We start from the raw sequence: 14,701 nt of genomic DNA on the forward strand, positions 1-14,701 counted from the left end.
CCAGGAGTTTCTTTTCTTTTTTTTTTGTTTTTTGTTTTTTGTTTTTTGTTTTGTTTTGTTTTGTTTTCTTTCTCACTGCTTTAAAAAAGGAGCAAGAAGAGAAAATAAACGTATGTTAGTTGAAAAAAAAACTGAATTTAACTGAAAATGAAATCGAATAGCAATCTCTACCAAGGCCCCATTTGTCTAAGACGGGGATGGTGCAGCCATCACAAAAGGTCCCAAAGGCAATAAGTGGTGGAGGCAGCATTTGAACCTGGGGCTCTGCCTTGGGAGCCTGACCCCCTTCCCCTGTAGCACCCTGCAGAGCTGGCTTTGGAGTTGATCCCCCAGGAAGTGTCTTGTCTCTGGAGTATGTTCAGGTCTAACATGGAAGCACCTGTGGCCCGACCATGGGTGGGTGAGGGTAGCCTCCCGTGACTGGCCACCTTCCCAAGTAAACATTTCTTTATGAGTTAATCCAGTTGAATGGATCTGGGGCAGAGGGGACCACTCCCTCCAATTGGAAAAGGAGGGACAACAGCCAAATTGGGCAAAAGTCTCATTCACCTCCAACCTCCTTAGAGGGACTGGAGAACCTTGGACAGGGGATGGCCTGTAACCTCCCTGTCTTTGGGTAGTGGAGGCCAGAATAACAAGAGTTAGCAGAATGATTAGAGAGAAGAGGTCCGGGCCGACTCCCCCAGCTGTGCTCAAAGGCCCGAGTCCTCGGTGGCCCATCCCTCGATGGACAAGAAGCCAGGCAGATCTGAGTTCCCATGTGACCTCAGATGGTTCCTCTGTGGGGTCAAAACAGCACGAACTTGACAGGATGGTTGAGAGAATTCAAGCTTTTAGCCCATAGTAGGCTCTACACAAATGCTGATTTCCTTCTCCTTTCCTCAAGCTTCGGCTGCCCACGATGGGCGTAGTGGGAGGAAAAGGGAAGCGCCCACAGCCTGATCTATCTGAGCCCCTCCACCCCACCCCAACCCCCTGGAGCTGGCACTTACTAGTCACCTACTCCCCTGAGGGTTCTGCAGCTTGTCTGCAGTTTAGAAGCTAACTGTCTGGGGCCTGATTCTGCCCCGTCCCAGCACAGACCAGGAACATGAACCCGAGAATCAGTCTGGTCAATCTGCCCCTCCGGGAAACTCTAAAAAGGCTTGTTTATTGCTAAGTTTCCTGAATAAATACAGCAAATACACGGCCGAGATGCTCTGGGCCCCAGCCTTGGGGCAGGTCCATCCCCAAACCCAACAGGAAGGAGACTTGTGTCTCCTCTTCTTGCGGGCTGCCAAGGCCGGGGCCTCCCCACTGGCCCCCAGGAGCCATTCCAAAGCTTCCCCCTCCAATGGTCAAGGCGGCCTCTTTAAGGTCCAACCCAAATATCTTCTCTTTAATTTAAGCTTATTTCCTCCTGCTCATTCTTCCTCCAACAAAAGGAATCTGCTCCACATTCTCCCTATAAAAATCCTTTTATATGTTTAAAGATAGAAATCAAGTCATCTCTCGGGCTGCTCTGGCTAAACAAATCCAGTCCCTCGGCCTTCCGGCAGAGCTGAGGCTCTTCCCCGTGTCGGCGTCACCGTGGATCTCTCTGCGGAGTCGTGTTATTAAGTGCCTAAAATAAAGCCCGTCCACTTACAAAGGATTGCGATTATGCGGAAATACGGTTGGGAAGATACTGAAAAAGCCCAGGTTAAGGCTTCAAGGGCTCCAGGCTTAGAGGGACTTATTTCAGTCACCACATAATTTCTGTCATTCTGCTCTGTGGCGATTGGTTTTGCCTTCTCTGATTTCTCCTTTTTGGAAATGTTATGATGTATCACCTGCTTGGCCAGGCAATGCCCCTGGCCCCAAAGGAGGTGGGCAATGAGCCCCCAAGGCCCCTAAAGGAGATAGGCAATGAGCCTGGCCATCTTACAGCCCCTAAAGGAGGTAAGCAATGAGCCCCCTGTGGCCTCTAAAGAAGGTGGACAATGAGACTAATTTTGGAAGAAACCGGGGATTTGGGTAGAAGTGGGGGAATGAAGAGTGAATTCTGCATCTAGGTATGGAAGGGTAGTCTGTGCAAAGGCAAAGAGACAGGAAGTAGTTTGTGGGGGCGAAGGAGGCCAGCTTGCCAAGGCTGTCACCTACCAGGGATGATGGATGGGAAGGTTGGAGAGTCCAGCTCGGGCTAGGCCCTGAGAGACTCAGAGCCAAACAAGTGACCCTAGAAATAATAGGCAGCTCCAAGCCCGCTTCTCCAAGTGGGACTTGATGACAACTGACCACAGTAACTCATGTTCTCTGCGCGGGGACTTGGGGAAGGTCCCATCACCCAACATGGCCCAATCCTCCATCGGCTTTCTGGCTCCCATCGCCGAGTGTGCAGTTCATTAGAACCCAGCCTGCCTGGCTGTAGTCTCCGGGGCATTCGGCCAAGCTACAAGCATCTGATGCTCCCTGCTGATCCCCAGGACCCCCACGTTGAGCAGGCAATCAAGCTCAGGGGGCCCTGCTGGGTGAATGGTCCCAGCTCTGGGAGTGGCCACAGGTGGGGGGCTCCTGACTAAGGACTGAACTTGGTTAGGCATAAATCCAACTCCAGTGGGCCCGGAGAAGCCTGCCAGAAAAACTAGAACACCCTAAAAATGCCGAGGCAAATTCAAGCTTTTGTTCTGAAAGATGACAAAGCAGAACCTTTCTCGCCCCCACCTCCAATCCCCTGCCCCTCCTGGCCAAGTCTGGGGCTGCTAGCTTAAGTCCACAGGGGGGTAACAAAATGCCTCCACTACGTGGTTCAATGGGAGTACAAGGGGAGCAGGGTAGGAGCTATTCCTCAGGAGTCTAGGTAGGGAGGCAGAACAGACAGCCTGTCCCAGTGGGAGCAGCACTACTAAAAGTCACCTCAAGGAACAGAAAGGAACAAGCACTAAGCACCTATCATGTGCCAGACACTGTGCTAAGTGCTATACAAATATTGTCTCATTTGATCTTCACAAAATCCCTGCCAGGTAGAGATCATCCCCATTTTACAGTTGAGGAAACTGAGACCAACAGATTAAGTGAACTGCCCAACGTCACACAGCTAGCAAATGCCCAAGCCTGGATTTGACTTCCTACCCCCAGTCCCGGGGACACGGAGCTGGTTGGGACCCCAGGTTTTCATCCCAAAACCGCTACCTTTGGTAAACAAATCCGAGAGCCTTCCCTGCTGCTGATGGGCAGGGCAGAGCAGGGGAAGCTTCTCCGGGCCCTTCCCGAGCCCCTCTTCCTTATCCTGTGGCCAGGTCCCCAAAACTTCCCAGGGAGTCCCTCCAAACCTTCCCGGTTTCCATTTCACAGAACAAGATGTCCCCACCCTGGGTGTCTTCTGGTGTCCCATTCCCTTCTCCTGTTCCCCCCCTCCCCCGGCTTCCCTCTGTGGATTATCTCCCTCTTCTGAGTGTCAGGTCCTTGAGGGTAGGGTCTGTCCTGTTTATATTCGTATCTCAAGATCTTAGTACAAAGCCTGACAGAAAGCAAGTTTTTAGGAAACATTTTACCTGTCGATCTAAAGAAGGTCCACTTGGGCCCTTCTCCAGTGAAGTCTACACCATAGGGGGTGTTTCAGCATCTGGATAGGGACAAGGGATTGTCTCCAGCCCTCAATGGGAGAGTCCCTCAGGGCCTGGCCCGAGCTGGATCCTCCAGCCTTCCCGTCCATCATCCCTTGTAGGTGAGTCTTGGCAAGCTGGCCTCCTTGACCCCCACAAACTACTTCCTGTCTCTTTGCCTTTGCACAGGCTACCCTTCCCTATCTAGCTACGTCCAACAGCAACCCTGTCCATGAAAGGGGCAGGGAATGAGTTTAGTCTGGAATTGCTCGGCCCAGGCTGGATCCTGAAAATCCTTCCTTAAGTGATCGTTAAACCCTTCTCTGAGCGCTGTCGTTGGTCTTCAAGAGCAAAATATGAACAACAACAACAAGGGAGCCCCAACTCATACTTTTATCCCCAGAAAGTCTGGTACATAAAGGAGGCATTGTGGCCAATCAGCGAGAGCCCCAAAGAGGGGAAGGATCTGAGTTCAAATCCCACTACTGACATCTGCTAACTCTAACATATGAGCAAGACACAGATTCAGAATCACAGAATGGCAGAGTTAGAAGAGACTGACTGAGGTCACGTAATCTAATCCATACTTAAATAAGGAATCCTTGTTAGAATATACACAAAATGCGCTTGAATATCTCCCACAAAGGGAAACCCGCTACCTCCCAAGGCAGCCCATTTGACTTCTGGACAGCTGTCAATCAACAAACATTTATTAGTTGCCTACTGTGTGCCAGGCACTGTACTAAATTCTAGAGATTCAAAAAAAGGCAAAAATTAGTCCCTACCCTCAAGGAGCTTCCATTCTAATGGTACGGTCAGAAAAGGGAGGTTCTCCCTTACTTGTCTTCTACCTCCTCCATAAAGTTGCTCTAAGAAACATAAACCAAGTGTGGGCAACGGTAGCAATAAAGAAGAAATATTTACCTCTGGCCCTGTAATGTGCATGAGACCAGAAACAGCAGATGCGACAGCATCATAACCAGCTCTGTGACTCATTGGGCCTGTCTGACCATAACCTGAAACAGAAAGGAGCTGTGTTAGAACTCTAGGCTCAGGACCAGACGCCATGCCCACCAAGAGAGTGACCCCCCGTGACACATGCACCCAAGAATCTCAGCATATATTGCTGGTGTCAGGATCCCCGTCCCAAGGATCACAGGTCACAGACCTAGGGCTAGACAGGATTTGGGAGATCAGGTGGTCCAAGGTCTTAATTTTATAAGTGAGGAAATGAAGTCTCATTTTCCCAAGTCCACACCCAGGCATAAGTTGGGACATGAACCTAACTCTCCCAACCCCAGCTCCAGAGCCCGTTCAGCTGCATCATACTGGAACATAAAAACACTTCCCCCAAAACCATTATATTTGCAAAACCGAATACTGAATATTGTTTCTGAGGGCACAAGTCTAGCTATCACTGGTAGAATCCATCCAGGTGGGATTTTGAGGCCGTCCAGGAGAACCACCCGCTCTTTAGAGTAGGCTCCCCTGAGCAGAGAGAGCAATACTATCCCTCTCCAAGTTCCTAAGAGGAAAATTTCACCAAACATGAGAAGAGGCAATTTAAGATACAGGAAGTCCGCTCTCCTTCTTTCTGGATTGGATGTGCCCAGAGACATCCCTTGAGCTCCTCCCCAGGGACTTCCTTTTGAGCTCCATCCCCAGTGACTTCCCTTGAGCTCCATCCCCAGTGACTTCCCTTGAGCTCCATCCCCTGTGACTTCCCTTGAGCTCCATCCCCAGTGACTTCCCTTGAGCTCCATCCCCAGTGACTTCCCTTGAGCTCCATCCCCAGTGACTTCCCTTGAGCTCCATCCCCAGTGACTTCCCTTGAGCTCCATCCCCTGTGACTTCCCTTGAGCTCCATCCCCAGTGACTTCCCTTGAGTTCCATTTCCATCTCTGAGACTTCCCAGAAAAACACAGTCTCTGGCCACAATTCCTCCATGTGTTGGCTACTCCCATTAAGAACGTAAGCTCTGTGAGGGAGACCACTTGGCTTTTTTGTGTCCTATTAATAGTGCTTAGCAAAGGCCTGGCCCAAAGTCGATATTTAATCAGTGATTTTTTCCAATCATGATTCATTTATTAATTCATGACCCTATTCTTACCCTAGATTATATTTTAATACTTTCTCACTGTACAAACATAACTTTTTCATACAGATCTGTGCTTTAATTGGTGTGGGTTAAATGATTTGACCAAGAATCCATGATTAGAATGTGCCAAAGGTTAAGATTTGAATCCAAGTCCAGTAGACTTGGATAGAGACCAGTTCTCTATCCATTCTTCCATATTTCTCTGACACATCCATACACTTACAGTTACACAACACACACACACACACATACAACTCATTCATTCATTCATTCATATAGTGATAAATATAACCAGAACTCATTTAGAAACCATATCATATCAAAATTTTTCCAATTTCCCAATGAGTTTCTTGCTTTGCAGCAGGGGATCTTAAGCTTCCTTGGGCCATGGACCCCTTTGGCAGCCATCTGGCAAAGCCTCTGGACCTCTTCTCAGAATTCTATTTTTAAATGCATCAAGTCCATAGGGTGACAAAGGAAACTAATCACATTGAAATAAGATCATCAACAGAAAGTTTTAGGTTCACAGAGCTCAGAATTATATCACTTTACAAAAATAAAATACAATTAACAAAAATCTTAAAATGACTCATTTCAGAAGCAATCTCTGAGTCAGAGACCAAGTCATTCCCCCGGGGGAGTTTGCTGGCCGATATCAGCATAAAAGCTGAGAAAGTCAGCAACAAAGAAAAATAACAAAGCATCCCTTTAGAAAAGCTCAGAACATTCTGGAAGAGATGATGGTCAGAGCAAAGAGAAGGCAAGAAAGCATGGGTCTTGAACAGTGAAACAGAGGAAGTCTGGCCTCCCAGGGCAGTGTGGGCAGGTGGGAGCTCCCGAGGGAACCCCTGAGCTCCAGGATTTCTGCTCTACCACACAGAGATCCCATCTTCATGCAGCCAACAACATATGATGTCCAACAAGGAGTCGAGAGGGAGCTGCCCCATCAGGCTGGGAAGCCTTCTGCCCAGCATCAACTGATGCTTCTCTGGGACAGGTGATCCCCAAGAGGAGTGAAGTCTTCAGAAGCCCTACAGGGGACAAATCAGGGCGTTCCAGGCTTCTGGCCACAAGCCCAAACACCTCCCCTGCGAGAAGTCCAGGTCTTTCCTTAATGAAAATAGGGGCAGGAGGGAAGAGGCACCTAAAGGTCCTGATTCCCATAGATCATAGCTCTTCTGCTTTTAAACAGCAATAAGGGTCTAGAACATCAAGAATGACTGGAGGTAATTAATTCATATGGAGATACTTTAAAACTATGGGAAGAGTTTTCCTTAGCTTTCTAATTGTGCTGTAATGATAAGAGGCCGTGTAGTACAATGAGGAAAGCGCTCCACTTATTTTCAGAAGGGCCCTCGGTTAAAATCCTGCCTCTAGCAGGTGAGAGCTCTGTGACCTAGGCAGGTCATCATAACTCCTCCAGGAACAAGGCCATAGGCTCCTCCTGCTGGTGTCTGAGCCACAGCCTCGTGACTAGTGCTTTAGAGTCTCAGAGGGTAGGAGACCACAGACTGCCCCCCCCCCCCCAATCATCATGGCTTCTCAGGTGAGAGAGAAGCTAAGCACGGAGGGAAGAAGTCAACTCAGAAGATCTGTCAGAAACAAGGGATGGAACAATGTCTGCAATCACTGTCAAGTCTTTCAGCAAGGACAAAGAGGTTTTTTCTGAAAAGCTTTGGTGCTCACGGAGTCAAAAAGTTAGCAAGCCAAAAATGGAACCTCCCACTGGTCTGTAGAGCCTAGGCAGCTTTCTTGTTTACAGTCAGAGGCAATGGTAGAGGCTCTAGAAAAACTCCACCACAACTACTTATCTCAGGTGGGATGGTTTGTTGACTCTCTTATGGGCAGCTAGATGGAAATGATGGATACCTGCTCAGATTATCGAATACACATGATCAGTCATTTTTGTGCTGTGCAAAGCATCTCATATATAATCTTTTGGGAAAGAGTCCCATATGTGCAAAAATGTTTGTGGCAGCCCTTTTTGTACCAATTGGAGAATGGCTGAATAAGTTATGGTACATGGATGTTATGGAATAAAAATGTTCTATAAAAAATGATCAGGAGGATGGGTTCAGGGAGGCTTGGAAAGACTTACATAAACTGATGCTGAGGGAAATGAGCAGAATCAGGAGATCATTGTACATGGCAACAACAAGGCTATACAATGATCAATTCTGGTGGATGTGGCTCTCTTCAACAATGAGATAATCCAAACCAGTTCCAATTGTTCAGTAAAGAAGAGAATCAGCTACAACCAGAGAGAGAACTATGGGAAATGAGTGTGGACCACAAAATAGCATTTTCACTCTTTTTATTATTGTTTGCTTGCATTTTTGTTTTCCTTCTCAGGTTTTTTTTCTTTCTTTTCTAGATCTGATTTTCCTTGTGCAGCAAGATAACTGTATAAATATATATATATATATATATATATATATACATACATATATTGGATTTAACATATACTTTAACATATTTAACATGTATGGGACTACCTGCCATTTAGGGGAGGGCTTGGGGGGAAGGAGGGGAAAAGTTGGAACAGAAGGTTTTGCAAGGGTCAGTGTTGAAAAATTACCCATGCATGTGTTTTGTAAATAAAAAAGTATAATAATAATTTTAAAAATTGTTAAAAAGAAATAGCCTTCTTGTATCCCAGAAGGACATTGGACTAAACCCAGAGGGAGAACCTTTCCTGCTTAGAACTAACCACAGAGACTCTGACAGTAAACAAACACCCCAAATAGTCTTTCTCAACCCTTCCAAGTTCAGGTGTAGGAATACAGAACTGGGATTCTGTGTGATGGCTGTGACTGACCCACAATATAATTTAGCCCAGGGCCAATTGTGGATGAGGCTCTCTTCAACAATGAGATGATCCAAACCAGTCCCAACTGTTCAGTAAAGAAGAGAATCAGCTACAACCAGAGAGCAAATTATGGGAAATGAGTGTGGACCACAAAATAGCATTTCCACTCTTGGAAATGACCAGCAGAGAAAAAGGATAGGTCTGTTCTATTTATGACCAGATTTGACTTATTTATTATATTCTAAAGGAAACTGGAGATGTAATCAGATGATAATACTCACTGATGAACATTTTAATTACAGCATCTTCTAAATATGCTCCTGTTTTATTTTGTTGTTCATGTTAATCTGCTGTTTTGGTAGCATGAATTATGGGAACATTTTTGTGCTCACTATGCCCAGTTTTGTTGTCTTCATGTGTGCTGATTTATTAGTGCTAACTTATAAATTAAAGGCATGTTTATTAATATGAATATTAATATGTAATATTTGACGATAATATTAATATGAAATATTCATTTTTTAAAGTTGAAAGCAAAGTTACTCATCAAAGTGGACAAGGTGCTGAACTTAAATTAAGAAGACGTAGATTTACATCTTGCTTCACACTTACCAGAAAGGAGTATACATACTTCTCAGTTAAATATAGCACCTTTACAAAAAAGCAACTACATGTTAGGATGTAACAACTTCATAAACATAGGCAGATTAGCAGGAATATTAAACCATAATCCAATTAAAATTATATTGGATAAAAGACCATTGAAGAAAAGATTAGGAATTCACTGGCAAAATGAGGAAGTTGGACTGGAGAGTTTTTAGGATCCATTGAAGCTTTTAATTCATGGTTCTATGTTGCTACTTTTGTTTTGCCATTAAATTTACATAGAACCCATTTGTGGTACTCCTCCACTCTGTGGTACTCATCAGTTGGATCCCTGAGGTTCTAAGATACCGTGTTGGTCCAAACTCCTATCACTATAAGTCTCCAATCTCCATTGCTGGGATTCCCATTTATAATCAAGTAGACAAAGTTAGCTATTAGCAAAAATATATTAAGTGCAATTCCCCGCAAACGCACACACAGTCCATGGGGAAAGTAAGTACAAACTTAGGCAACAAAGATGGTAAGGAACACATGTGACTCAGGCTACTCACTCCACTGGCCCTTCAGGGTCTCAAAGTCCTTTCTTTCCTGGTAGAGTTTTAGCTGCATCTCAGCTCTTGAATACCAAGGCCAGCCTCCTCTCCAGCTCTCTTCTTGCCAGGGGTCACATTTCTTAAAGATGTTTATAGCCTTGAATGATTGTCTCCCTCTGTGTGTTTCTGTCTTTTTAGAATATATGGCTCTGCTCCCTCAATTGGGCCTCAGACCCCCTTGACCTTGACTTCAAATGAGTGAATCACTCTGCTGCTAGATGCCAAGGCCAGTGGAGAATGGGAAGAGAAATCCCTCTCCTCCCCCTAAGAAGGGGACTGTTCATGTCTACACCGTCTCCAATTTCCAAACCGCTGGCTGATCCTGGGAGTTATCTATTTAAACTTCCCAGGAATATTATCAATTTTCGGCCCACCCAAAGAGATTGCACTTTCTGACTCCATAAGGAGAGAAGGAAGTTGCTGCTCTTTAAAGGGAGCTTTTACTACCCCAACATCTCAGATCTGTGATCATATCTTGTATGAGCTGGGAAGGGAAGATGGCAAAGGGGGTTGAGGGAGATTTTGTGTGTTTCAGCCCTGAAAGTATACGGCAGCAAACTGTGCAAATGATTCTAAAGTTTCCGACCGAAGAGAAGAATATAGAACTCTCGGATCTCAGATTTTATGTACATCGAGCAATCAATACACATTTATCGGTTGCCTAACACGTGTCGGGGCCTGTGCTCGGCACTAGGGATAAGGGGATCGAGATGCTAGATGTGGAAGTCTATCAATTAGAACAGAAACTCCCCTCCTTGACTCCACTGAAGAATTTTGCCCTTTCCATGAGGAGGAATGATCTTCACTCACCAGTTTGCTCCTCCCACCTCTGGCCTGGAGAGAGTGAGAGAAGCAGGAAGAGCAGAATGAGCAGTGCCCTGAATAATATATACATATATATATAAAGATATATATACCACTGCTGAGGAGTGGGGGAAATATGGATGGTTCCTGGTCCCAGGAATGGACATGAAGTGTCACAATCGAACTGGACTTGAGCCCAGATTGATCAAAACCGATTGGGCAGGAGACAGGTACCAGGGATCTTCATTCTAACCCCACTCCATTCCCCTGAACCTGATGCCTCCCAAGAAAACATTTAGTCTTTTGTGTTTACAAGTTTACAGGAGGAGTCAGTGATCCGAGCCCGGGAGCAGAGACACCCAGACACAGTAACAACAATAACAAGTAACTCTGGGATTCAACCAGCCTGGGGAAGGCAAGCTGCATCAAAGAGACCCATTCAATGAAAACAAATCACAGAGCTGGCCTTGAAGGCCAGCTCCATTACAAGAGACCCATGTGACAGCAGCTGCAGCTGAAGTGAGCCCAACCAAGGGTCCGTTTCTCCTCCTGGATGGTGACAGGCCCCCACGTGGATATCAGGAAACAGCCATGTCTGGAGGGCCTGGCCATCCAGCAGCAAACCCCAAACGTAAATGACAGAAACATAAAATACATTCTAGGGGTAGGAAAGAAAACAAAAAGCCGGGCCAGACTCTCCCACCATTCCCACACTGTACAGCTACATTCCCACACTGCAAATAGCCCCACGTCAGCTGGGGAAATGACATTTGGGGTAAAGAAGAGAAAAAAAGGCTTGGATCAGACCTCGCCTGCAATTAGGGAAGAAAAACATCATCTCCAATTCAATCCAGATAAATGGAGATCCCCGAGGGGTGACAAAGAAACAAGAAACACCTTTAGCTTCACTCTCCTGCCAAGAAAAAAACATTCAATGGAACCCATCCCGTGTCTTTAATTTAATAAAGATTAATGAAACAAATAATCCCTTTCAACAAATAAAAATTAAAGACCTACCCTGTGAACGGCTCTGTGTGGGCCGCTAAAACTTGCTCTGAAAACCAAACCAGCCTTTAATAGCTCGTATCCGGGCAGGCGGATAAGTAATATATGTAAATCCAACGTAATGATAAGTAAATCCAAAGTAATTCCAAAAGGAATGGGCAGCAAGGAAGGGACCCAGGAGGTAATACCTGAGCTAGCTTTAAAGGTCCCTAAGGATTCTCAGAAGAGGAGCGTGTATTCCAGGAAGGGGGAAAGCCTTTAAAAAGGCGTAGAAATGGGAGATGGAACTGGGGAGCGGGGGCCCGGACAGTACCAGGGACTGAACTAAGTGATTTACAAACATGGCCGGCCCCATTTGCTCCTCAGAACAACTCTGAGAGAGTTCTCTGAGTGCTCTCAGAACAGCTCTGAGAGATAGGAGCCATGATTATCCCCATTTTACAGCTGAATGCTTTTCCTATACTATATACCTTGTTATAAGGTTAATCGGTCAACAGTAATTAAGCCCCTACTTTGTGTCAGAGACTGGGCTAAACACTCAGGAGCCAAAAAAAGGTGAAAGACAATCTGCTCTCCACAAGCTCAGGGTCTGATGAGGAAGACAATAAATGGCCAGTGATGTTCAGAGGGGATTTATGGGGACAGCGACTGTTTCTTGGTGGATGGTGAGGTAAACCGAAGAGAATCTCCGAAGGAAGGTGCTCAGATTTAAGGAGCACGGAGAAAGGCCTCTTGTGGAGTTGGGACTTTAGCTGAGGCTTGACGGAAGCCAAGGAATCGAGGGGCAGATGAGGAGACAGGAGGGAAAGCTGGTGAAAATGGCTGGAGTTGGGAGGTCAGGGTCACTCTATTGCAGAGCATATGGGGGTCAGTAAGGTTTAGGAAGATTAGGAAAGGCCCAGGTTAGGGAAGGCTTTAAAAGGCAAACAAAATTTTCTATTTGACTCTGGAGTGGATGGAATGGGGGTGAGGGGAGGAAAGGGAGGGACATGTCAGACTGGGCTGAGGAAGATCACTTTGACAGAGGATGGGAGTGAGAAAAGACTTGAAGCAGACAGACTCTCAGCAGGCTACAGCAATAGTCCAGACATGGGGGGACAAGGGCTGCCTGTGGCAAAGAACAAAAGGAGGTGGATTCAGGAGACGCTTCAAAGAAGAAGCAGAGACTGTGGCAAAGGATTGGGTGGGGCTGGGGTGAAAAAGATAGGGAGAATTCCAGGATGACTGGGAGCCTCTGGGACTGGGAGCATGGCGGTGGCCTGAACAGCAATAGGGAAGGCAGGAAGAGGTGTCTAGCAAGTGGTTTGGGGCCAATCACAAGGAAATGACAAATTCTATTTTTGAGGATTATCAATGAAACATCTATGTCAATACACAATTTTATTTTAAAAAACAAACAAACATAGAATTGTTTCCGCAGTTTTAAATCTATCCTTTGGTTCAAAACTAACTGAACCTATTAAGAAATTCCACTTAAAAAAAAAGAAAAAGGTTCCAAGTATCTAAATTTTCCATGACCCCACGTGATATATTAGGACAAAATTCCTCATTTCTTGAATTGACATTTGCATGTTCTTTCATTTAAAGCCCAGATTAAAGGCTTTCCCAGATCATCCGCCATCAACAACACATCAGCAGTGACATAGCATATCTTAAAAGAGTGAAGAAATCCATCAGGACCCACTGGAACAATTGCAGGTTCTATTTGGCCTGGGGAACGGGAAGGACGGGGGAGGGATGGCCGTGACAGGGCTCACAAACAGAAAAGGGATTGGATTCATGCTGTTTGGGATCCAGAAGACAGAAGCGGGAAAATGCAGAGACAAACTCGGGCCTGATATCAGGATAAACTTCATAGATATTAGAGATATCAACAAGCCTGATGAGGTAGTAAATGGGTTTCCCCATGAGAGGAGGACTGAGAACTCTGTCAGGCATGTGAGGGGAGAGATTCTCCTCAGCATTGATTGCCCTAGATGGCCACAGAAGTTCCTTCCAACTCTAAAATTCTGTGATTCCATAATTCTGGAACATCGGTTATCGTGGTTAGAACACAGAAAGACCGAGACAAAAGCATGTGGCCTGCAGTTGGCTGGATACCAGGGTGTCTACCCAGGAACAACAGGACAAATGCAAAATAAGCTGGACCCAGAACCGAAGTAAAGGAGGAGAGCAAACTATGGTGCCTTCAGGAAACTGGAAGCCATGTTAACTACCCCAAGGTTCTCTTGGGAAAAGGGAGACCCATCTTTTTAATACATCATTCAAGACATGTTACTGCAAAGCTGCAAGACATGAAAGACAACAGTATCTGAAGAATGGAAAATTAGTATCACGCAGCAGATAATGGGGATGTCCAAAGTGGCTGTGAACAGGCTACAGTGTATAACCAGCAGGTAAATCTGAACAGAAGTAAAAGATGTCATCAGGGAAATTGATAACAGGAAGAGAATCAGGTGGGTAGAGGATGAGACCTGTCAAGGGAACAATCGAAGTGCTCCATTGGTGTCCCCTCAAAACCAAGAGAAAGTGAGGAAGCCTCCAACATGGAAGGTGGGCTTGCAAACTTCTGGGAAGACATGGAAAAGAGTCATCAGTCCACAAAATGGGCAAAGTTTTCTCAGAGGGAATGATGGACCTGATGAGATAACAGATCCATTTGATTAATCACTTTATAGCTCTTTCTCTTCCACAGTGAGTTCAGGGACCACATATTAGCTAAACTTTGCATCCCCTCTTTCTCCTAGCATTCAGTAAATACTTTCTAATTTGTTGTCAAAGAGAGGGGCGATACATGCAAGGAGGAGGCCAGATGCTCTTCGATTACCTCAACTTTAAATCTCTGATCTACGATTTTAACTGTCCCCCAGATCAAAGCCCATCTAAGCTGAGCAATTAGTACCAAAGCCTTATGGTCCTTGAATGTCTTAGAAGTCATGACTAGATTTAAAAGTAGCAACATCTGTGCTTAGAACAGATTTCTGGCGCTGTTCCATACTAATACATTCTCCACCCCACAGAGCTTGGGACCCCTCTCTCCCGGTTGGTGATACCCCTTTTCCAGACAACAATTTCAGGGTTTGCTAAAACTCTCCCAATCTCAGAAACTGTTTGTCTTCAAGGATTAGCTATTTCAAGTGAGCCAGGAGGGCAGACAAAAAAGTTCCCCCTCAGGATGACAGCAAAGGAGGCCTTGGAGTTTCACAAATCCACTCCATTCCCT

The 14,701-nt window shown here is 45.7% G+C and overlaps 1 protein-coding gene across 2 annotated transcripts in view; it reads right to left on the bottom strand.

The window, feature by feature from the left end:
- Positions 1–14,701, bottom strand: part of SUGCT (succinyl-CoA:glutarate-CoA transferase) — a 537,637-nt gene that overhangs the window by 493,145 nt on the left and 29,791 nt on the right. For both annotated transcript variants that reach the window (XM_031951830.1, XM_031951825.1), the window contains exon 7: positions 4,488–4,579. In XM_031951830.1, coding sequence (XP_031807690.1) covers positions 4,488–4,579 — 92 coding nt within the window. The remainder of the gene's footprint in view (positions 1–4,487; positions 4,580–14,701) is intronic.

Source organism: Sarcophilus harrisii, chromosome 1, assembly GCF_902635505.1.
Source record: "Sarcophilus harrisii chromosome 1, mSarHar1.11, whole genome shotgun sequence".
In the NCBI taxonomy this organism is placed as follows: domain Eukaryota; kingdom Metazoa; phylum Chordata; class Mammalia; order Dasyuromorphia; family Dasyuridae; genus Sarcophilus; species Sarcophilus harrisii.